The sequence below is a fragment of the Drosophila navojoa genome, chromosome 5 (assembly GCF_054131105.1).
Source record: "Drosophila navojoa isolate 15081-1374.11 chromosome 5, UAZ_NAV_1.0, whole genome shotgun sequence".
Taxonomy (NCBI): Eukaryota; Metazoa; Arthropoda; class Insecta; order Diptera; family Drosophilidae; genus Drosophila; species Drosophila navojoa.
The window spans coordinates 11051183-11073316 of record NC_142893.1 but is presented as its reverse complement, the minus strand read 5'-3'; the positions used below and the strand labels follow the sequence as shown (position 1 = coordinate 11073316).

The 22134-nt window shown below is 43.3% G+C and overlaps 7 protein-coding genes across 11 annotated transcripts in view; 6 read left to right on the top strand and 1 right to left on the bottom strand.

Moving 5' to 3' along the window:
* Nucleotides 1–84: 84 nt before the first annotated feature.
* Nucleotides 85–3041, top strand: Orc1 (origin recognition complex subunit 1). Its single transcript, XM_018103242.3, has 3 exons — nt 85–1351; nt 1408–2268; nt 2332–3041. Exons 1-3 carry the CDS (start codon nt 85–87, stop codon nt 2928–2930), a joined length of 2727 nt encoding a protein of 908 aa, XP_017958731.1. The 3' UTR covers nt 2931–3041.
* Nucleotides 2938–6995, bottom strand: PIG-G (phosphatidylinositol glycan anchor biosynthesis class G). Its single transcript, XM_018103241.3, has 7 exons — nt 6703–6995; nt 6062–6620; nt 5142–5272; nt 4867–5081; nt 4598–4812; nt 3798–4531; nt 2938–3743 (listed from the first exon to the last, which is right to left on the bottom strand). Exons 1-7 carry the CDS (start codon nt 6864–6866, stop codon nt 2966–2968), a joined length of 2796 nt encoding a protein of 931 aa, XP_017958730.1. The 5' UTR covers nt 6867–6995; the 3' UTR covers nt 2938–2965.
* Nucleotides 6996–7205: 210 nt separating this feature from the next.
* LOC108653017 (madf and zinc finger protein 1) lies at nt 7206–9133 on the top strand. Its single transcript, XM_018103289.3, has 3 exons — nt 7206–7655; nt 7711–8064; nt 8130–9133. Exons 1-3 carry the CDS (start codon nt 7275–7277, stop codon nt 9084–9086), a joined length of 1692 nt encoding a protein of 563 aa, XP_017958778.1. The 5' UTR covers nt 7206–7274; the 3' UTR covers nt 9087–9133.
* A 1073-nt stretch (nt 9134–10206) lies between these two features.
* Nucleotides 10207–12344, top strand: LOC108653016 (madf and zinc finger protein 1). The gene is made up of 5 exons (XM_018103288.3): nt 10207–10568; nt 10633–10791; nt 10851–10994; nt 11059–11421; nt 11484–12344. Exons 1-5 carry the CDS (start codon nt 10296–10298, stop codon nt 12330–12332), a joined length of 1788 nt encoding a protein of 595 aa, XP_017958777.1. The 5' UTR covers nt 10207–10295; the 3' UTR covers nt 12333–12344.
* Nucleotides 12345–12450: 106 nt separating this feature from the next.
* Nucleotides 12451–17745, top strand: MED23 (mediator complex subunit 23). Its single transcript, XM_018103222.3, has 16 exons — nt 12451–12601; nt 12659–12746; nt 12800–12941; nt 12995–13811; nt 13871–13957; nt 14019–14221; nt 14277–14653; nt 14721–14895; nt 14951–15439; nt 15508–15834; nt 15901–16124; nt 16186–16268; nt 16328–16475; nt 16548–17205; nt 17265–17405; nt 17460–17745. The coding sequence occupies exons 1-16, from the start codon at nt 12563–12565 to the stop codon at nt 17743–17745; spliced, it is 4284 nt and encodes a 1427-aa protein (XP_017958711.1). The 5' UTR covers nt 12451–12562.
* Nucleotides 17746–17951: 206 nt separating this feature from the next.
* Nucleotides 17952–19354, top strand: LOC108653023 (serine protease snk). The gene is made up of 2 exons (XM_018103298.3): nt 17952–18204; nt 18269–19354. Exons 1-2 carry the CDS (start codon nt 17952–17954, stop codon nt 19090–19092), a joined length of 1077 nt encoding a protein of 358 aa, XP_017958787.1. The 3' UTR covers nt 19093–19354.
* Nucleotides 19355–19690: 336 nt separating this feature from the next.
* Nucleotides 19691–22134, top strand: part of nahoda (DOMON-like domain-containing protein nahoda) — a 29487-nt gene continuing 27043 nt past the window's right edge. For 3 of the 5 annotated variants that reach the window (XM_018103226.3, XM_018103225.3, XM_089262044.1), the window contains exon 1: nt 19692–20392. The gene's annotated coding sequence lies outside the window, so the exon portion shown is untranslated. Of the gene's footprint in view, nt 20393–22134 lie in introns of all 5 variants that reach the window. The other 2 variants (XM_018103229.3, XM_089262045.1) reach the window with 1 other exon arrangement.

Genomic DNA, 22134 nt, shown 5'->3' with positions numbered 1-22134 from the left:
GTAGAAAAAAAGACAAAGTAGAGCGCAACCCATTTTTTGAATAGCTGACAACGAATAATTGCTTGACTACATACACAAATCGTGATGGTTAATAACGAAAATGCAAATATCGCTGCTCAGCAGGTCATTTGGATCGGCAGCCACGAGCAGAACACATTTATTAAAAGTCTGGAGCATAAGAATGTATATTTTTACAAAAAGTGCGTCTACGGTCCATTAACATTGTCAGTGGGTGACTATATACTGGTGGCCAATGCAGATTCAGCCGAGCCCGACACAGTAGACGGCTGCGACATCGCTAAGATCTTACATCTGTACGAGCTGCGGGAAATGACCGACAAAGAACCCTGTCGAGCTATAGTACAGTGGTACTCCCGCCCGCAGGCCATACCGCATAGGTTCTTCGATGTGGACAATTTGGAAATAGACTTCGGAGTTGAGGTTATTGAGGAGCATCGCTATTACGACAACGACGTGGCTTTGGGTTGCATATTGCGCAAGTGTCTCGTACTGGAAGGAACCTCCGATCAGTCTGCACAGCAGATCATACAAAAATATAAGATCCCACGCAACTGTCCCATGTTTGTGTCTCGCTATAAGTTTCTAAAGGTAAAGAACACATATCGGCTTATACCGCTTGAAATTCAGCTCGATGGAACGGAGTCGGCGCGCAGCAGGCGCTCGATCCGAGAACCCACCTCCGCCTCAGCCCGCAAATCCGTTTCACGCAGACGCGTCTCCACAGCTGCAGAGAGCCAAACACCTGTCGAATTCGTCGATGTCAATTATTACAATTGCGAGAACAAGGTGTCGCCCATCAAAATTGTGGGCGGCCGCAGTGTGGTGCGTCTGTCGGAAAAGAAGAAGAGCAAAGCAACAGACGCAGCTGAGCCGGAGATCAATGCCAACTATTTAATGGCCTCTCCATTGACGGAAAAAAATCAAAAAGTTATGACACCCAAATCACGAGCCTCGGCAGCACGTCGCAACTTGAACTTGAGCCTGGACAAGGGAGCAGACACCACAGCTGATTCGGACTGCTTGAACTATTCGATTGTACATCAAACGCCAGATCCCAAGACTCCTTCAAATGATATGAAGATCAAGCTGCGCGTCTCCGAGCGTAGAAAATCGGTGCGCCTCGAATCACTGGATAATGATTGTGATCCTTTAGATGTCGCCCAAGATACGCCCAACAGCAAGCAGCGACGCAAGCGTCTGGGTGTTACCAATGGAGATATATATCATACGCCCACCAAGAAGTCCAAGGAGCTGCTGGAGCCCGTAGGCACGGACGTGACGCCCTCCACGCGTCGCAAAAGTATTTTGAAATCCGCAACGACCCGCTTGGGTAAGTAGCCATCTACCTAACTTAACACTTTTACTAACGTTACCTCTTCTTTGCAGCCGAGGGCACGCCTAGGCGCAGCATTCAGCTGTCCAATATTGTGGAGCAGCGCATATTCAATGACAACGAGATTATTTCAACGCCTAAACGAAGTCGTTCGAAACTCGCAGACGAAGTGGTCGATGAAGATTACACGCCCAAGAAGTCAAACCAAAAGACGCCCACGCGACCGCGTAGATCGAGCACCACCAAACAGCCGTCGGCCACAAAGCTGAAAGAACAAGCTCCCTTGACGCCATCGCAGAAGCTAAAAAAGATACGCTCAGGCGAGTTGAGCCCCAGCATGGAGCAGCGCGAACAGCCAGTGGATGAGAGTCGCAAGTCGCAGTTGCAGCTGGCACGCGAGCAGCTCCACGTTTCGGTGGTGCCCAAGAGTTTGCCATGCCGTGAGAAGGAGTTCGATAACATCTACAGCTTTCTCGAAGGCAAGATTCAGGATCAGTGTGGTGGCTGTATGTACGTCTCTGGTGTGCCAGGCACAGGCAAGACGGCAACTGTCACTGGTGTTATTCGAACTCTGCAGCGGCTGGTTGAGAAGGATGAGCTGCCCGCCTTTGACTTTTTGGAGATCAATGGCATGCGCCTTACTGAGCCACGGCAGGCGTATGTGCAGATCTACAAGCAATTGACAGGCAAAACGGTTTCATGGGAGCATGCACACACGCTGCTCGAGAAGCGATTCACTACGCCAGCACCGCGTCGTGTGACAACCGTGCTGCTGGTGGATGAGCTGGACATACTGTGTAATCGGCGGCAGGATGTCGTCTACAATCTACTTGACTGGCCAACCAAATCGGCGGCGCGACTGGTCGTGGTCACCATTGCCAATACTATGGATCTGCCCGAGCGTTTGCTGATGGGTAAGCAGACACACACTTTTCATATCTCTCCAAGCAGTAACTAATCTCTGTATAATACCTTAGGCAAGGTTACGTCGCGTCTGGGTCTCACACGTCTCACCTTCCAGCCATATACGCACAAACAGCTGCAGGAGATTGTGACAGCGCGTCTGGCCGGCTCTGAGGCTTTCAAGGGCGAGGCAGTACAGCTGGTGGCCCGCAAGGTAGCCGCCGTCTCTGGCGATGCACGGCGGGCTCTGGACATTTGCCGACGTGCTACGGAAGTCGCTGACACAGCCGACGCACAGCCGGGTGGAATCAAGTGTGTTACTATGCTGCATGTGCAGCAGGCGCTGGCCGAGATGATAGCCAGTGCCAAGGTGCAGGCCATCAAAAACTGTTCGCGTCTGGAGCAAATCTTTCTGCAAGCCGTTGCAGCTGAGGTCACACGCACCGGCGTCGAGGAGACAACATTTATGGGCGTTTACACACAAATCGAGACGATAGCAGCGTTTATGGGCGTGGCACTGCCAGCGCCAGGACGTGCACTGCATCTATGCTCAAAGCTGGGCGCCGAGCGCTTAATAATCTCAGAGCACTCGCGTCACGATTTATACCAAAAGATCTTGCTGAACGTCAGCGCCGACGATATACACTACGCGTTGCGTGTGGAGAGCAATTAGGATTAGATTTTAAAGCTTTTAAATTATTATTTTAATTAAGCGTCATGTTTAAACAATTTAAAGTACAAACTCGTTGATAGGAATACCAAATAGAATACCAATACAGTATAACAGTCGTACAGCACTTTGGGTGAAAAGACGGAATAGATAAATAGATGATAGCGGAAAACTAGCATCAGACAGAGGTAAAAAGCAACTGGTAACAATACGAGTGCCGCATACAGTGGCATCACCAGCGTATCGATTGCCCTCGCATACGGCGGCTGGAGTTGAATGATGCCAACGCTGCGGAGATCCGTGCGCAGAGTATGTACTATCAGGTAGAGGAAGGAATGTATTTCGGCGCTGTAGGTGTTCAGCGTGACAAAGAAGGCGACAATGCCAGGGTTATAGTTGGTCTGGCCCAGGTAGCCGGGATTCAGATCAATGGTCGACAGGCTGTTCGAGTTGCCCTGATAGAAGTAAAACATTCTGGCTATCACAAGGGTCATGATTATTTTGTACACATGAACCACGCGCACGGAGAACTTCCGGGCCGTGGAGCCGTACGCGTCGCATAGCTTGTATGTCTCGTCCAGTGTGATGAGCATCGTGGGCAGCAACACAATATTTTGCACCTTGTACAGCAATGCGACTAGAATCAGCGAGCATGTCATATTCGTTTGGAGCAGCTTTAGCAGATTACTTTTGGGCCGCTCATCCAGCAAACTCTTTCCGCTGCTCTGTTGCGGTAAGACCGTACGATAGCCAAGGACAAAGACTAGAGCCACGCAGCACCAGAAGAGCACCAGCACGGGCAGAAGAATGCGGCCTCTGCAGTAGAGTGAAGATTAATATGCTATCAATTGCTTTATATCCATAACTTACACCATATAGGAAGGCAGCTCCACGAACTTCACCTGACCATTCAGGCCACGGAAACAGTAGACTAGGACGAAGGCAACGCCGTTGAATATCGTCTGCGGCGTGTTCGTGAACTTGCGCAGGCGTGCCCAAAACATTAACAGCGAGAACAACATCAGTGTGCTCTTGATGGCCGACAGTCTGTGTAGATAGCGCATCAGTACGAGCAGCAGGAGCACCACAAAGATCTTCCGTTGCTGCCAAAGACATGCTGAGGCAATTTTGTGCAAATGTCGTCCATCCAGCTCCACATTCGCTTTGGTGATGCGGCGACGCAGTGTCTTGAATGTAGTCAGCAGAAGCAGCGTGTTGCCCAGATAATACCAGGTCTTATATTCATATTCAATAAATGAGGACGAGCCTAGTGTACCCATGCGTATAGCGAAGCATAATAGCAAGGAAGTCGGCAACGGAATTGATAGTTTCAAGCGACGAGCATAAAGAGGAGGCAAGGCGATTTTGATTAAAGCCTGGATTACATCAATGCTCAGATAAATGGAGGCGACAATGGGCACCAGCAAGAGTAAGCTATTCAGCATGGAGCTGGTCAGTACTACATCCAGCAGGTGGCAGACTACATTGAGAAGAACTCCAATTACCAGAGAGAGCAGCAGCTGAGCCGCTTTAAAGTTATGCAAACGTAATTTCTCCGAGGCAATGTCCAGAAACAAAACGCTCAGTAAAAGGTGCAGGGCGCTCTACAGAGGAGAAGAAACAGTTAAATAAAATATTAAGTTTGCATAGGATTATTTTTCAATACGTACGGCTGTTGTCAGTATCAGTCCCACGGCTATAAATCCGTAATCAAATTTCACTAACGACTCTGACAGCTGGGCGGAAATCTCACGGGCTACGCGCAAATAGTTAAGCTTCGCATTTTGATAGTGCACATTGCTAGCTCCGCTGCCGTCTCCGACCCGGAGCGGCTTCAGCAGCTGTTTGTGGAGCAGCGTGGCATTTTGATACCAATGATAGTAGTCTACAAATCACAATAATTAGCTGCTGGTTGACAATCGTTCATAACTGACCGTACCACTGCGCCGGACACTATCGTGGCCAAACTTAACGCGTGCCTTATTCAGCAGATGATGGGCATTGTAGAAATAGGCGTACATTTGGTCCTCCAGCGTTAATGACTGCAGCATCTCTGGTATCAAGCAGCCAATAGACATCGTTGGTATTTCCACAGATAATAGCACTGCCAGCGTTGGCGTCAAATCGATTTGATTATAACGCTTGGTGCTGGAACTAAGATATGTATATAATTGGGAAATATCATACTCTCTAATAAGATTTTTGCTTATTTACGAATATTTGCTGCAGTTCTTGCTATACAAATAGAGTGGGACTGTGGTTTCAGCGGGCGTATTGCCGCCGTGACCACCGCCATCAGCCATGCCATGATCACCGGTCAGCATCAGCAAATAGTTATCCATATTCTATAAATAGACCGTGAAAATATTTGAATATATTTGCTTTACTGCTTTCAAAATACATGTTTGTGCTATCAGTATGCTCAATATATTATCATAGATAATAACATTAAAAGCCCCACAGCAGTTAGCTTCCCATTTCTTGAGTATTTCTCTTAAATACCTTCTCTACGTTTTTCTGGTAGGAATTTTCTTCTTATTAGTATTTTCTTTAGATATTTCCCTTAAGAATTTCTTCGAAGCATTTCATCTAAGTTTTTTATGCTTATCTGAACGAACACACACTCCACATCGCTTTACTGCACTGCACAACTGACCCCCACCAGGCCTGGACGACTGAAGAAATGCTGCTGCTGCTGCCCTTTATATAGGGCGACCTTTATTGAAAGCCTCAGTCGCTCTTAAATGGTAGAGTTCGTTATAGAGATCGTTGCAGTCGAGCTATAAAGGAACCAATGGGAACACTCTGCTTCACCAATGACTAATGAGAACATACTCTGCTGCTTCAAGCAGTCTAGCTGCCTCTTAAATATAAATACCAAATGCATACATATAAACAGCATAAAATGATCTAGTGTAGCTCTTTTTCACCTCTTGATTTTCTAAAGCAGACAGACTGTGAGGTAGACAGGGAGACAGACAGAGAGACACATATACAGACAGACATTCGAACAAATATATAGGCAATAAGAATATGTAAATTAATATTTATAAATTTAAGACAGCAATTTGTTCTGTTCTATAGTTCTCTGAAGGACTAGGACTTTTGCACAGTCTGCCCATATTCAAACTTGCCTTATGATCCAATATCTTTTTCACTGCATCGTCCATTTCCCTGAGTTTAGTTTCAATCCGTGGACTGTCATTGCCCTCAACATGGCCAATGTGATCTAGGCCCAGATAGTGCAAGATCAATAGCTTCCAATCCGTTTTCTCGAGCTCCTCCGCCAGTGCACTTGTCACAGTTCGGTCGCCCTCATAGAAATCGTTCACGTAAAACGAATCATTGTTGGCTACCTTACGTGTGAATTCACTTGGAAACAGTTGCACCCAAGTGTGATCCCCGATAAAGGAGATAACAGCTTGCCGTTTTTTTAGTCGATGCAGCAGCGAATCGTCCAACTGCTCTGTGTGACCTACATTAAGCGCAATGTCTATGAAATTGGACAATGTGCCGGTAGTGATACTCTTTAGCCGAGGCATGGTCACAGTCGGTATGTCAACGTGCAGAGAGAGCTTAAGACACGCCCTCTCTTCAACCGTTGGCATAGTTTGTTCAGTGGGGAAATCATCGCGGAGAGCATCTATCAAGAATAGTATAAAGGATTCGTAGCTGGCCGGCGGTGGATTCAGTCTGAAATTTATTGTTGAAATGAGTACATGTGGCAGTAAAAAAGCATGCACTGATATAACATATCAACTGATAATCAACTCACTTTTCACCATGCAGTGTTGTCGGCCGGTCAATGGATACGGACGGTTCCTTTTCTGCAACAGAGTATGAAGCCGGGAAGAAGCCTATCAAAAAGAGCACAGCGCCGCCCAGAAACAGTGTTAGCATGTAGAATGTGTATGCAAGGCGACTTCTGTGTTCCTCCATTGCAATTTGTGTTTCTTAACCATTCCCAAGAGCTAGCTCCTGTACTGTAGCCTGATATGTAAACAAATACTGATGAACACAGTGGGCTGCCAGATGTTCTGCTTCGTTGGCAGCTTTTGGCAATAATAACTAGTTCCGGTTCGCAAATAAGTCTTAAAAAACTTGACAACATATATATACATACATACATTACTTAAATAGCCGATATCTACATTAATATTAACAATAAGGAACTGTGTGCATCTTTATATGAATTCTTATAGTACCATTTCATAAAAAATATTTTTAAAACAGCTGATTTGACTTAGATTACAAACGGAACTGATAAAACAATCTGGCAGCTTTGCAACCAGCTGGTGATTGCTTTACATTTTGTTAGATTGTTTATATTTTGTATTTCAAATTAAAATGGAAACTTGCGGTGTTATTATGAGCAGAGTCGGAGAATTTGAGAATTTTCTTATGCGTTGCTCATATTGCACGATAGATATGGAGATTGACAAATGGCAGGAATTTGTTCTCCACTTTCGGAATACGCACAGCACGAAGTCGACCGATTCAGAATATTTGCACATGGAAAAACTAGCCGCAAATGAAGACAGCACTGAAGAAAAGCTAGTGAACATACCTACTGAAGTGCAGCCTGTTGAAGAGACGAATGTTTCTAGACCCTGTTCAACATTATCCGATGCAAGTTTCAGTGAAAATAGTTCAGCAAAAAGTGAATCCACAGCACCTACGGAGAATGATGAAGTGGATATGTCTAGTTCAAATACGCCCACGGACAAGGTAAGTAAATATACCTATGGTTATTAAATATGTACTTATACGACTTCTATTTCAGTTTAAACCATCATTTTTTCGACGAGATCCACGCACACTGAAGTTTATTGAGGCTTATAAGAGTCAGCCTTGCCTTTGGAATCCTGGCTGTAGTACATATAAGGATCACATTGCTTGTAAAGCCGCATATCAGCAGTTAATAATGGAGCTAGATGCTCAGATATCTGTTGTCTTCACAGAGCATTCTTTGAAGGCAGCCATAAAGAAGTTGCACTTACAGTATAATATGGTTGAAAAGCGTGTAATGAACGGTAACCAAAAACCAAATTCCGTGGCCTTTAATCATTATACAAGCTGTAGCTTTCTGAAAGCAAGCGAAGATCAAATGCATGCCTTTAAAAGTTCAGTAATTCAGGTGGTATTCTAAGCTGTGCTTTTCTTTATGCTTTGAATGGTTTATTGAAACTCTTTTGCTTTCAGTTGAACTTTTGTAAGCGCAATAAGGTCACCACAGATTTTATACAGTTGTATGCCAACTTTCCCCAGCTTTACGACTGCAAGCATAAGGAATTCTCAAGCATAAGCTCTCGTAAGCAGGCCTATGAAGCAATTGCAGCTAAGATTATAGTGCCACACGGTGGAATTAACTGCGATGACGTTTACCTAGCCATACAGTGCCTTCGTCAGTGGTACTACAAGAGTACGAAACATGCAATTAAATCGACTAACGAGTCTGAACTCTCTTATTTGAAAGCCTGTGCCTTTTTGCCACCTAAGATGTTCAAGCAAAAGTTAATTTGTGAATACTGCCAGCAGGAAACTTCTTCGGATCATGTGCTTCAAGCGCATTTGTGGAAGGTTCATAATATCGGGGAGCTACCCTTCAAATGTACATCGTGTGACCGAAGTTTTGTGGGACGTGCGGAACTATCGACGCACGTGCAACGTTTCCATATTGGAAAGATATATAAGTGCAACTATTGCGAGAGCACTTTCGCTGTTAACTCAGATCTACGTCTACATATACGTATACACACCGGAAACAATATACTCTGTGAGCTATGCGGCAAGGCATTTAGACTGAGATCTCAACTAAAGCTGCATGTCACCGCTATTCATACAAAAATTCGAGCATTTAAATGCACTATGTGCCCGAAGGACTTTCTTAAAAAGGTCGACCTATCCGACCACATAAAGAGTCACTTAAATATTCGGGATAAGATTTGCACAACATGTGGTAAAGGATTTACCAGTTGCCATTCACTAATTCGACATCGACAAATACACTCGGAAATTAAAAAGTTTGCCTGTAAGCTTTGTGATGCTAGGTTTTCACAATTTGTCGGTCTCAACTCGCACATGAAACGTACACATAATATTGTTCGAAGTAATGCACAAAAATTAGCAGACACTTTACCCCCTGAATCGTTAAGTTAATTTACTATTTTTCTAAAAATAAACTTTAATACATACATGTAAAAAAAGCTGTTGTCGAGATCTTGTGAACTCTTCTAGCCCTTGCTCAAAGAATCAGCACATGCATACATATATGTACATATAAAGGCGCACGGGCTGTCTCTCTGTCTGCTAGCAAGAGATGAAGAAGAAATATAGATCATTTAAGTTGTCTATATGTATGCATTTGGTATTTGTATTTAGTATAGGAAGTTAGACTGCTTGAAGCAGAAGAGCATTGTTCTCATTGGTCATTGGTGAATCAGCAGAGAGTGTTCCCATTGGTTCCTTTATAGCTCGACTGCAACGATCTCTACAACAAGCTCTACTATTTGAGAGCGACTGAGACATCGAGTAAAGGTCGCCCTACATAAAGGGCAGCAGCTGCAGCATTGCTTGAGTCGCCCAGGCCTGGTGGAGGTCAGTTGTGCACTGCTAAACATTTGAGAGCGGGGCTTAACATTTGAGAGCGACTGAGGCATTGAGTAAAGGTCGTCCTATATAAAGGGCAGCAGCTACAGCATTGCTTCAGTCGCCCAGGCCTGGTGGAGGTCAGTTGTGCAGTGCTAAACATTTGAGAGCGGGGCTTAGCATTTTAGAGCGACTGAGGCATTGAGTAAAGGTCGTCCTATATAAAGGGCAGCAGCTACAGCATTTCTTCAGTCGGTCAGGCCTGGTGGAGGTCAGTTGTACAGTGCAGTAAAGCGATGTGGAGTGTGTGTTCGTTCAGCTAAACATTTGAGAGCGGGGCTTAACATTTAAGAGCGACTGACGCTTTGAGTGAAGGTCGCCCTATATAAAGGGCAGCAGCTGGAGCATTTCCTCAGTCGCCCAGGCCTGGTGAGGGTCAGTCGTGCAGTAGAGTACAGTGCAGTACAGTGAAGTGAAGCATGAATGACTTGGATGAAATACATACATACAAATACATGAAGAATTGGAGGACTTAGAGCAAATACTTAGAAATAATACTTCTGTCTGTTGTATATGAACATTTCAAATATAATTATACCCTGATTTCCCACTTTCGATCATGAAATCGAAAAAGGCGCCCATATTATCGATATGCTTGCGAGTCGTATCAATTTTTAGCATTGCACAGCACTAGTCTAAAAGCAGCTGTGTCAATTACATACATATATTCAACTTGACGTAAATAAGTATTTTTGAGTTTGACTGTCTAGAACCGTTAAAATGGAAATATGCGGCAGCATATTAACAAATAGCAACTACACAATATTCCAGTTAAAGTGCATGTATTGCCCAATCGAAAGCAACCTGCAAGACTGGCATCAGTTTGTTCTGCATACACGCCAAGCTCATCCTATCGACGATGCCGATGGTTCACTAAGCGACCAATGTGAAAATGAAGAATGCCCTAAGGAAGAGCCCGACGAGCCTTACGAAGTCAGCAAAAATGTAAAAGAGGAAAATCCCACATGGCAGCAGGATGATGAAGAGTTTTATGTAGGCAATGCGCACGTCCTAATACTTTCTGATTTATACGTATTGCATTTTATTCATTGCACAGTTCACTGACGATGCCATGAAGCAAGAAGTAGAGCCACATTCACCCATAGAAACTGATTCTCATATGTCTCCGACTACTGCTAATATTGTAGAATCCAATGATGAGGATAGATACACCGATAGGAAGGAATCTGAAAGTCAGGAATTGGACTGTATGCAAGTAAATAAATTCAAGATAACTTTTAATGCAGCAACAATCTAATCTAACGTATGACATAGAAAGTTGAAGAGGACACATCAGATTATAGCGATAGCTATATTGACGATGAAGATATTGAAGACGATTACACGGACTCGGATGATCAACCAGACGAAGAGAAGCCGACAGGTAGCAGAGCTAATCCCATGACTCTAAAGCGCAAGGTATATAAAAATATGATATAATATAAATATACAGATAATAATAGTTAGATATCACAAATTACAGCTGAAAATATCATTTACGAGGCAAAACCCGCGAGTACTGCATTTCATCGCTGAAGTCAAGAATCATCCATGCTTGTGGAACCCGAACGATAAATTTTTCAAGACTAAGATGGCCGAAAGTGAAGCTTACAATGAGATAATTGCAGGAATGGATAAAAAAGTGAATGTGTTATTCACTGAATATGAGTTGAAAAAATCGTTAAAGCAATTGTTTAAGCAATATACAATGGCAAGGCAAATGGCGTCGGAAGGCCAACTGACCGGAGTAGCTGCCCGTTACCTACGCAAATGTAAATTTCTGTCGATCAACGATTATTCTGAGGAAAGTGTAGCCGACGACGAATCCAAATCAGACGTAATACAGGTGCGCGCGAAATGGAAACTCCTTTATCCTAATTATCTAATCTAATGTGCAATATATTTTAGCTAAACTTCAAGGAGATTAATCATATGACAACGACTTTTATCGAGACCTATGCCAGTTTTCCAGTGCTATATGACAGTTCCGTACCAACCTTCAAGTCGCTGGATGCACGAACTCAGGCGTACATTGAGATAGCTCAACTGTTGGCGCCAGAGATTCACGTGAATGAAACTGAAGTTTATATGGCCATAATGCGTCTGCGTAAATGGACAAATATGACTTTGCGGCGGGTGAAGTCAAAGGAATTGCGGCGCCCTTGCTCGAAATCGGAGCTACATTATCTGCAATTGTGCAGCTTTCTTCCATCCAAATCGGAAAGCTTCGTCATTACCTGTGAACTGTGCAATAAACGGTTCTTCCTTGATTACAGTCTACGTGCCCATATGGTCAAGGTGCACGATATGGGTGAGCTGCCCTTTCTTTGCTCGCAGTGTCCGCGTCGCTTCGAGAAGGCGCATGATATGGAGCGACATAAGTTGCGGCAGCATTGTGAAAAGTTGCTTAAGTGCGAATACTGTGATAGCACGTTTTCAATGAAAACTGATCTGACAGTCCACACTCGTGTCCATACGGGTGAAAAGCCATATGTATGCGAGCTGTGCGGCAAATCCTTTAGACTGAAACTGCTGCTCGATTATCATATTAACGGGTTTCATTTGAATCTGCGGCCATTTGAATGCGATATATGTAACAATACGTATCGTAAGAGAGTCCAGTTGAAGAACCACATGAAAGGACATTTGAATATAAAGGATAAGAAATGTGAAAAATGTGGAGCAGCGTTCTCCTGTCCAACCATCCTGTCTCGGCACCGCAAAACTTGCTGTGGTGTTAAAGGATTAAGAAAATAACCTAAATTTGAATTCTTCATATACATATTAATTATTTTACATATATTGTTAATTCATTTCTAAATAAATAACGAATTTTATTGCCTATAAAGGATTTTATTTTTAGTCTTGTGCAGCACTGGCCAGCAGCTGATAATGTTATCGATAACAATTTATTTTTTTATAAGACCTGCAGCCGGCACAAATAATTGTTTATTCGCGAAAAATGCATAGTAAATAATAATAAAAACATGGATACACAAATTTTAGATGCCGTAAATGACTTTCTGGTATGAATAAATTAAATACTATTGATCTTTAACTAATATGCTCACTAATTCTCACAGAAAGTAGACTCCATAGATGAGGCGTTTGTGAGCGTCATTGTGTTCAAGTCTGAAGATGATAAAGCCACCAATTTCACAAATAATTTGAGTAAGTAGGATTTTAAGATGGTGAAGCATGTATCGAATATGCATTCATTACAGTTACCGCATTTGGCAATGTTGAGAACCGAGAACAGGTGCTGCGCGCATATTTGCTTCGCGCTGCGGAAGCACCAAGCTACCACATGCAGGTGCTGATGGCGGCGCTACCCAAATTGGTGGATGCACATCACATTACAGCAAGGTGGGTTAGTTTTATTTAATCTAAAATCAATATTAAACGAATTGACTTCGTAGAATGCTCTGCGACAAGGTGCTGTCCTGCGAGAAACTTGACTATGAGCGGAAGACCTTTTGGATAGAGAGTTTTCGGCTAATCAAGAAAGTTATTTCGCATGTCGACTACAAAGGCGTACGAGAGATCATGAAGGCCTGCAGGGAGAAGGCCCAATGGTTCCCTCTGAATGTCAACGTCACCTATTTGCCTCAATTGCTTGCTGTCGAGGAGATAATTCGGTTCATATTTGATCGTAACAATTGCCTGCTGCCCGCCTATTTCATAGCTAATGAAATAATGCGACCATTCCCCTATCACTGGAAACTAAACAAACTGATGACTGATTTTGTTGAAGAGTTTCGTGCTACAGCTCAAATGGTATCGATCATTGGACATGCACATATGCTGCCCATTGTCGAGCATTTTGGCTATGCTGACCACTTGATGAACTCATGGCGACTGGATCACAACAGTTTGAAGTTCAACTTTAAAGGTAGTTTGCCGTATGAGCCAGAATTGCTGGAGGATCAAACGCCTCTATTGCGCTATGTGCTAGAGCAACCCTATTCGCGCGAAATGGTTTCAGTCATGTTGAATTTACAAAAACATCAGAAGCAGCGTTACAATGCGCTGGAAGAGCAATTGGTCAATCTAATAATACATGCCATGGAAATGACGGAATCGAATGATGCCACTGCAGGCAGTGGCTTCAATGCAACCGACGAGCAGATCTCGCATAACGAATGGGTGTGGCTACATCTCTCCTCGCAGCTGATTTACTTTGTGCTCTTTCAGTTTGTCAGCTTCATGCACATTGTGCTGGCTCTGCACGAAAAGGTAAGAGATGCGATCTTAAGATGTAATTCAATATTTATATATTCTGTTACTTTATTTAGCTATCCAAGCTAGAGCTGCGCAAGGGTCGCGATCAGCTGATGTGGATACTGCTTCAGTTCATCTCAGGCAGCATACAAAAGAATCCCGTGAGTGTAGCCGACTATGCTCTCAATATAGTTTCTTTATGTATTAATTTCTTCCTTGCAGATCACAAACTTTTTACCTGTCTTTAGACTTTTTGATCTACTTTATCCGGAGCAGGAACCTCTTAAACTGCCTGACTACAACAAGTCTTCCCTGGTGCGACACATGGCGCCCATTTGCATCTGGATACATTTAATGAAAAAGGCACGAGTTGAGAATATGAACATCACACGGCCCTTGCCGATTGCGCTTAAAAATCATCATGAGTGAGTTTGTGACTCTCTATTTAGCTATTTTCGTTTAAATACAATTCTTTTGTAGTTTCCTGCAGCATCTGGTAGCGCCAAATAATATGATGAATGTCACATTGGGCAATGATTTTCGTATTATACTCATCTGCAATGCATACTCCACGAATCAGGATTACTTTGCGCGACACATGAATGTTCTGCTGGACGCTATGAATGGCAATGCGAAGACAGCAAATGGCACTCCGATTCCTGCGGTCACTTATTCCGTCTCGGTGCTCGACAGTCTGACGGTGCACAGCAAAATGTCACTAATTCACAGCTTTGTCACGCAAATGCTTAAACAGGCGCAGAGCAAGACCCTAGTGCCAGCGCCTGCACTTATTGAAACATATGCTAGATTGCTAGTTTACACTGAGATTGAGTCGCTGGGCATTAAGGGATTCCTAAGTGAGTTGGTTAGGAGCTATACGTATCTATAATATAAACTATATATATATTTTTTTTGTTCCCATAGCTCAATTGCTGCCAACTGTATTCAAGAATCATGCCTGGGCTATGCTGCACACGCTAATGGAAATGTTCTCTTATCGACTGCATCATGTGCCCACACATTATCGCGTGCAATTGCTCTCATTGCTCTACTCGCTTTCCTCCGTGCCGCAGACCAATAAGATGCAATTGAATCTATGGTAGGTGTGCAAATCTCAAATTACTTTTCTATTATACTAATTGAATTTTGCGTAGCTTTGAATCGACCGCATTGCGTTTGATTACCAGCATTGGTTCTGCTGAGTTTCAGTCACAGTTCTCACGGTATATGAATGACAAGTCACCAGGTGGCGCGGCATCAAATGAAAGCGAGGAGCTTAATCGTGTACTCATCTTGACGCTGGCTCGTTCCATGCACGTTCATGGCGGCGGTGATGAATTGGCCGGCTGGTGCAAGGATTTTCTATCCAACATAATGCAGCACACGCCCCATTCATGGCCCGTACAGTCGCTAGCATGCTTCCCGCACGCACTGAACGAGTATTTCCTACAGAACAATCATCCGGCTGAGAATAAACAGCAGCTGAAAAAGTCCGTGGAGGAGGAGTATCGTAATTGGACATCCATGTCCAATGAGAACGACATTATTGCTCACTTCATCAGACCCAATACAAATCCTTTGTTTTTGTGCCTGCTTTTTAAGATCATCTGGGAAACGGAGAGTATCAGTCCCGTGGCATACAAGTAAGTCGCTATTAATTTAGTCTCCTCTAAACATCCTTTTTAATGCTTTACTCTGCTTGCTAAAAAAGAATTCTGGAGGGCATCAGCGCACGCGCCTTGTCCACTCATCTGCGCAAGTTCTGCGATTATTTGGTTGCCGAAGTGGCCAGCTCTTCGGATGGTCGCGACTTTATCCACAAATGTGTGGATACTATCAATAATATGATCTGGAAATTTAATGTGGTGACCATAGATCGGCTTGTCCTCTGCCTGGCTCTGCGCACACATGAAGGCAACGAGGCGCAGGTCTGTTTGATCATAATTCAACTTTTGCTGTTAAAAGCGTCTGAGCTGCGCAATCGAGTGCAAGAGTTCTGCAAGGACAATAATCCTGATCATTGGAAGCAAAGCAATTGGTAAATTTATCTCTTTGAAACCAAAGTTAAATTTAAGTTCAATTTCTTTCAACATTTTGCTGGCAGGCATGAGAAGCATCTGCAATTTCATCAGAACTATCCCGAGAAATTCGCACCGGATGAGAGTGCATCGCAAATTCCACTGCCCGTTTACTTCAGCAATGTGTGTCTACGTTTTCTGCCAGTTCTAGACGTGGTGGTACATCGCTTTATTGAGCTAACTATACCGAATGTGCATCAAATCCTGGGCATTATATTGGATCATTTGAGTATACTCTATAAATTTCATGGTAAGTCTCCAAGCTCCATTTCCTCTTATTTAATTTTTTAACCTATTTCTCTTGCTTGTAGATCGTCCTATTACCTATTTGTATAATACATTGCACTATTATGAGCGTATTCTGCGCGATCGTCTGCCTCTCAAGAAGAAGCTGGTAAGTCGCCTCTTAAAGCTCAGTCGAAATTTCTATTTCAATACATTTTCCCACAACAGGTTAGCACTATAACAAGCGCCTTTAGCGAGATACGTCCAGCCAATTGGAGTGTGAGCGAGCCATATAAGGTATATCTGCAGAGTCAAGATCCACTATGGACGCCTGATCTGAGCTACTACATGAATCTCATCAGACGGCTAGCAGACAGTGAGTAGAGCTCTGAAAGTACTGGAACCACACAGAACTGTTCATTAATCTAACTCCATTTATCACAATCAGCTATCAGTGGCAAAAACGTCTTCTACACCACCGATTGGCGTTTCAATGAGTTTCCCAATGCACCCACTCATGCGCTCTATGTGACCTGTGTGGAGTTGCTTGGCCTGCCTCTGGCGCCCTCTGTGGTTGCGGGCAACATAATCGATGTGATTGTCAATGGCTATGCGGTGATACCGCAAAAAGAGATACACAGCTATATCAATGCAGTCGGCATTGTGTTGGCTGCTCTGCCGGAGCCATACTGGAGTGGGATATACGATCGACTGCAGGATATGCTGAACACGCCCAACATGCTCAACTGGACATACCGATTCAATGCCTTTGAGTTGTTCAACTTTAAGACTGTGCGTGAGGCCATGCTGGAGAAGAGCTATGCTGTTGTCTTGGCCGTGGCGCACGCTGTTTTCCATCACATGGGCGCCTTTAAGTTGGCAGCCATGACCCGATACATCAAGGAGAAACTGAAGCCTTGTGTGCGCACCGAACATCAGTTGCTCTATCTATGTCATGTCTTCGGACCATTCCTGCAGCGCATCGAACAGGAGAAACCGAACGCAGTGGCGGGCATTGCTATATTCCTCTATGAAATGCTGGAAAATGTGGACAAACAGCATGGACCCAAGCCCTTGGAGTATATGGATCAGATCTGTGATTTCCTGTAAGCAATTGATCAGACGATGTGGATTATACATGCTAATAGTTGTTATTTCTATGTAGATATCACATTAAGTACATTCACGTTGGCAATATTATCAAAAACGAATCAGAGGCCATTATCAAGAAGTTGCGACCGCAGTTGCAAATGCGCTTGCGTTTCATAACTCATTTAAATCTGGAAGATATACATACAGAGAAAATGTAAGTTTTACATGCAAGTTACTTGTTTATTGTTTATTTATTATAATTTTCTAGTGCTGAGGCCAATGCAAATGCCAATGCAAATTCAACTCAGTCGCCTTTGCACACTGCACAGCAGCAGCAGCAGCAACAACAGCAACAACAGCAACAACAGCAGCAACCACAGCAACAGCAGCAGCAGCAGCAGCAGCAACAACAACAATCACAAGCACCACCAGTGAGTGCAGCAACCACCAGCTTGCCACTGGGCAGCGGTGGCAATGCTCAGCAGCAAATGTACTTGCAGCACATGCAGCTTCAGCAACAGCATATGCAAAATATGGGAATGCGTCACAACTAGATGAAGACAACAACAATTACAACAATAATTAGCCTTAGTTTAATTCTCTGTAATTCGTAGTTTTAACTGCTGTCTAGAACTCTTGATGATCGCTCTCACACACTCTCAACTATTGACCAGAACTTGTCTCAGCTGAGCTTAGGGAGCAGGTTTGCCCGGTGGCTAACTCAATCTACGATTCAGTTGCAGTCGGACTGTTGCTCAGAATGCGCGCTTTTATTGGCTTACTCTTAACGCTGTTTCTCTGTGCTGCGCGCTGTGAACTGTGCGATCGAGGCACTGGCGTGTGCAAAGAGTTGACTGCTACGGATTGCCCAGTTATATTCTATATACAGCATTTGATAGCCAACGAAATCAAGTACTGCAACGAGGTAGATGAAATCGTGTGCTGTCCGCTGGCTCGGAATAATCAAAAGAAAGCTGTGGAGCCTGCGGAGGAGAATCGTCCCTATGAGAAGCGTAAGCATTGCCAGTAACAGTTCTATATATATTGTGATTTGATCCTCATCTAAATATTTCACAGAATGCAAGCACTTTAATGACATCAGAGCAGCTTGTCACCAGTCGCCCTTTATTGTGGGCGGCACCAAGGCAGCTGGCCGTGAATTTCCTTTCATGGCTCTGATTGGGACCGCGGAGCGTGCCGACAGCGAGATAAATTGGGATTGTGGTGGCACCTTGGTGCATCCGAGATTTGTGGTCACAGCTGGTCACTGCCTGGAAACTCCTGAGACCAAGGAGCAGCGCTTGGATCCCAATTTCGATTCGCCGAAATTTGTGGTTCGTCTGGGCGAACTGGACTACAACAGCACAGCAGATGATGCCCAGCCGCAAGACTTTAAGGTTGTCAACTACGTGGTGCATCCCGCCTATAATGACGATGACGAGAACAAAGTGGAGAACGACATTGCTATAATTGAGCTGGATAGGAATGCGACTTTAAATGAGTACGTAGCACCCGCTTGCCTGCCGCCCAGCACGGGCAACGATCAGCAGCAGCTAACAGCTGCCGGCTGGGGACTCACGACAGATGCTGGCTATAAGTCCTCGCACCTGCTCAAGGTATCCCTCGAACGATTCGAAGATGATCTATGTGCAGAGCGTCTGGAAGTCGAAATCGAATCACGCACGCAATTCTGTGCGGGCTCCATCAATGGCATCGGCGACACCTGCAACGGTGATTCGGGTGGACCGATTTTCGTGCAGCATCCGCGCTACAGTTGTCTCAAGCTTCTAATTGGCATCACTTCTTATGGCGGCATCTGTGGCACCAGAGGTCGTCCATCAGTGTACACCAAGGTCTACCTCTATACAGATTGGATTGAGAGTATTGTGTGGGGTGAGTAAATTAGCTCTGCCAATTCATAAGTTAAGTATAAAATGCAGAGGAAATTTTATTATATTAAGTAAAGTAATTGATAAATTGTATTAGAAAAATTCTAACAAATCTGCGCGATTTTATAATTTTTACCTATTAAAACAACATAAGTGTCAATATATGTTTATAATTAATTTATTGATTTAAGAAAATGTATTTGTAAATCCCCTCTTGAAAGCAAAACTTGTCTCTATGGCAATACATTTTTATACAGATCGAGTAAATAAATATAATTGGGATCTACCCCAATCAACAATATATAAAATAGCGTGAATAAAAATGGGTTTTAAATATAAGTATATAAAACTATATATATAAGTAATAAAAAAATGTTTATAAATATATCTCCAACTAGAATTCTAATTGGAATGCAGAGCTTAACGCACAAAAGCTCTTCCGTATATTCTCTCTTTGCTTTGGTTTGGTGCTGCCAGCCTGTCAAAAATAGATCGTCTGTAATATAGCAAGCAGTTTCAATTGAAGAGCATTCAAGCTTTGCTCGCTCTTGAGCGCGCCAGCTCTCTCTATTTCTGACTCTTTGTGCAGGTGCATACAAGTCTGGCTTGAGCTGCGGTCGCCAGTTTGAATTTCGATGTGCTGCAGAACAGACGTCTGCGCTGCGCCAGAGTTGTAGTGCTTGTGTTGTAGTGTCTGTGCTTGCCCGCCCAATTGTGCAAGGCACGTACTGTAGCTTACCGCGCGCATAGAACGCGCCATTGCAATAAATCAAGCGAAAAGTATTTAATTAGCAACAAAATGCACCAAAGCGAAATGTACATTCGATGCGCATTCGATATTTATTGATTAACACATCGCAGAAACAACAACAACAACAACAGCCAACGATCGAGTGTGTGTGTGTGTGTCTTAGCTCGTCTCTATGTGTGTTCGTGTGGGTGCTGCGATCGACGATAGTTAGGGGTGTGCGCGGATTACCGTTGCCTAGATCGTAACACAACGTTCAAAGTGCCGCGCGACTGCATTGTTTTGACTTTGATCGTGTGCTAAGACCTCCCTCCAACTCTTTCCCCCATCTCTCGCTGCAAGCGCGTGCGTGTCGTAACTTTTGATTAGCTTTTTTTTATCCGACGCGTCTCGTCTTCAGCCAGCGACGCCGCGCCGACCAGGAGCTGCAGCTCACCCTTTGGAACATTACGCTTCACATTGTTGCTGCTACTGCTACTGCTACGTTTTTGTTTGTAGTTGTTATTTTCGTAACTTATCGCCGCCTACATCACATAATTTGCTGCAGCTGTTGCCGTTTCGAAGGTGAGCATCAAAAGGAATTCGCATTTGCCATTTATTGTTCTTTTGTTTTGTTTACTCCGCCTGGCGTGGCTTGGCACGGCCTGGCAGGAGCGCATGGGCATAAATTTATTTATATTTCTTTTCTCTGAAATACCCAACGAGCTTTGCAATGGAACTATTAAACAATAAACTGAATAAGTGAAGGGATTTGGTCAGTCAGTGCTCACTGTACAGGTGCTTTCCTGTTACGCTCAAGTTAAGCTTTGGGCTCGAACAATTAAGCGTATTTTGGTTGCTTTTGAGTACATATAAAATATTCAATTTAATAATACTATTATATATTAGAAGTAAATTTTAACAATATATAAATAGTAATAAATGATAGCACTTAAATAAAAATATTTAAAAATTATTAACAATTAAAAAATATTATATGTATTCATTTATGTAAATATAATATTTTATATAATCCATAAATAGTTTAATTTAATTTAATTTAAAAATTTTAAAATTTAAATCTTTAAAAATTTAAAGTTTTTATAAAAGCTTACAGCAAATATCTTCTTAAATATCTAAACCATCTGCTGGATGTTAAGCTTAATGAGCTGTGATTTGCAGAAGAGATTAGGGGACACACCTTAGCTGCATAGCTGAGCAATATTTCAATTATGTGTGCTTCTGCCAATTGTTTATTGGATATATTGGTTGACAGCTGGTTTTTAGTAATTATTCAGCCTTCACAATTGCCGTAACGAATGCTCATCCAATGTGGGCTGTGGATGCTGTCGCAGATGAGATCATTTCTAAAATCAAAGAGCAAAAACAATCAAATACAGCGGCAACCGCAATTCCACGGCACAAAAGAACGGCCAAACGGAAGACAGAGATAGGAAGGGTAAGAGTGAGTGAGAGAGATAAAGAATACAAAATTCTTGTCCGTTGCTTGTAAATCATTAATCACAAAGGAAATGCTGAGCGAAGCGGAGTTCGCCAAGTCCAAATGTTTTGCACACTGAGTCAGAGACGATATTTTTAAATACTTTCATTAAATACAAATGAGACAAATGTCTGTTGTCTCTATCTCGCTCTATCCCACTCTCTCTAGCTGTTGTTTTAATTGTGGGTTTTGTTCAACAGAACTCATCGCACTTTGTGGGTCTTTGATAGGCCGCCGAGAGCTACGATTTAGATTTTTATCTGGCCCATTTGACAGGCTCTTAGAATCGAATGTCTGAAACTTCAAATTCAAACTCAAATTTAAATTCAACTCGAGCGAAAAGCTAACGCAGTTCGATTCGCCAATATCGCAAGTCATACACAGCACGCCAACAACAACAACAACAGCACAAGTGACCTTGAGGGTAATAACTCTTTGGCGTTTGTTAGTCATGCCTGGAATGCAGCTGAACCGCATTGCCAGTGCGCTGGCTGCCTAAGCCAGCTGCAAAAATGAAAGAAAAACAAATTCAAAAAAACAAAAGCAAAACCGGATGGCATCTGCATTTGCATCTAACAACCGAACCCCCGCACAGTGAGCACTAGAAGTATTTGTCTATGTCTGTGTGGTCAAGCGATGTCTAGCGAGAGGCTTAGAGAGTTATAAAATTTTATTAACAAGCTGCTACAAAGAATTTCAATAAACGAAATGCCAATAAAACGTTGTTTTGCTTTTTGTCTTCTTCTTCTTTGAAGTCCAGCGAGAATAAAAGTGTATAAAAAATCAACAAAAAAGTGAGAATAAGGCAAGCGAAACCAGTCGACAG

What these genes read in the sequence shown, in the direction of transcription:
- Orc1 (XM_018103242.3), top strand. Translation starts at nt 85, where the DNA reads ATGGTTAATAACGAAAATGCAAATATCGCTGCTCAGCAGGTCATTTGG. An exon ending in ATCCGCAACGACCCGCTTGG is followed by an intron (nt 1,352 to 1,407) that starts GTAAGTAGCCAT and finishes TCTTCTTTGCAG; the next exon opens with CCGAGGGCACGCCTAGGCGC. An exon ending in GCCCGAGCGTTTGCTGATGG is followed by an intron (nt 2,269 to 2,331) that starts GTAAGCAGACAC and finishes ATAATACCTTAG; the next exon opens with GCAAGGTTACGTCGCGTCTG.
- PIG-G (XM_018103241.3), bottom strand. Translation starts at nt 6,866, where the DNA reads ATGGAGGAACACAGAAGTCGCCTTGCATACACATTCTACATGCTAACA. An exon ending in AAGAACTGCAGCAAATATTC is followed by an intron (nt 5,082 to 5,141) that starts GTAAATAAGCAA and finishes TACATATCTTAG; the next exon opens with TTCCAGCACCAAGCGTTATA. An exon ending in CGATAGTGTCCGGCGCAGTG is followed by an intron (nt 4,813 to 4,866) that starts GTACGGTCAGTT and finishes TGTGATTTGTAG; the next exon opens with ACTACTATCATTGGTATCAA.
- LOC108653017 (XM_018103289.3), top strand. Translation starts at nt 7,275, where the DNA reads ATGGAAACTTGCGGTGTTATTATGAGCAGAGTCGGAGAATTTGAGAAT. An exon ending in CAAATACGCCCACGGACAAG is followed by an intron (nt 7,656 to 7,710) that starts GTAAGTAAATAT and finishes CTTCTATTTCAG; the next exon opens with TTTAAACCATCATTTTTTCG. An exon ending in TTAAAAGTTCAGTAATTCAG is followed by an intron (nt 8,065 to 8,129) that starts GTGGTATTCTAA and finishes TTTTGCTTTCAG; the next exon opens with TTGAACTTTTGTAAGCGCAA.
- LOC108653016 (XM_018103288.3), top strand. Translation starts at nt 10,296, where the DNA reads ATGGAAATATGCGGCAGCATATTAACAAATAGCAACTACACAATATTC. An exon ending in AGGATGATGAAGAGTTTTAT is followed by an intron (nt 10,569 to 10,632) that starts GTAGGCAATGCG and finishes TTCATTGCACAG; the next exon opens with TTCACTGACGATGCCATGAA. An exon ending in CCATGACTCTAAAGCGCAAG is followed by an intron (nt 10,995 to 11,058) that starts GTATATAAAAAT and finishes CACAAATTACAG; the next exon opens with CTGAAAATATCATTTACGAG.
- MED23 (XM_018103222.3), top strand. Translation starts at nt 12,563, where the DNA reads ATGGATACACAAATTTTAGATGCCGTAAATGACTTTCTG. An exon ending in ATGCCGTAAATGACTTTCTG is followed by an intron (nt 12,602 to 12,658) that starts GTATGAATAAAT and finishes TAATTCTCACAG; the next exon opens with AAAGTAGACTCCATAGATGA. An exon ending in TATACTCTATAAATTTCATG is followed by an intron (nt 16,125 to 16,185) that starts GTAAGTCTCCAA and finishes TCTTGCTTGTAG; the next exon opens with ATCGTCCTATTACCTATTTG.
- LOC108653023 (XM_018103298.3), top strand. Translation starts at nt 17,952, where the DNA reads ATGCGCGCTTTTATTGGCTTACTCTTAACGCTGTTTCTCTGTGCTGCG. An exon ending in GAATCGTCCCTATGAGAAGC is followed by an intron (nt 18,205 to 18,268) that starts GTAAGCATTGCC and finishes AATATTTCACAG; the next exon opens with AATGCAAGCACTTTAATGAC.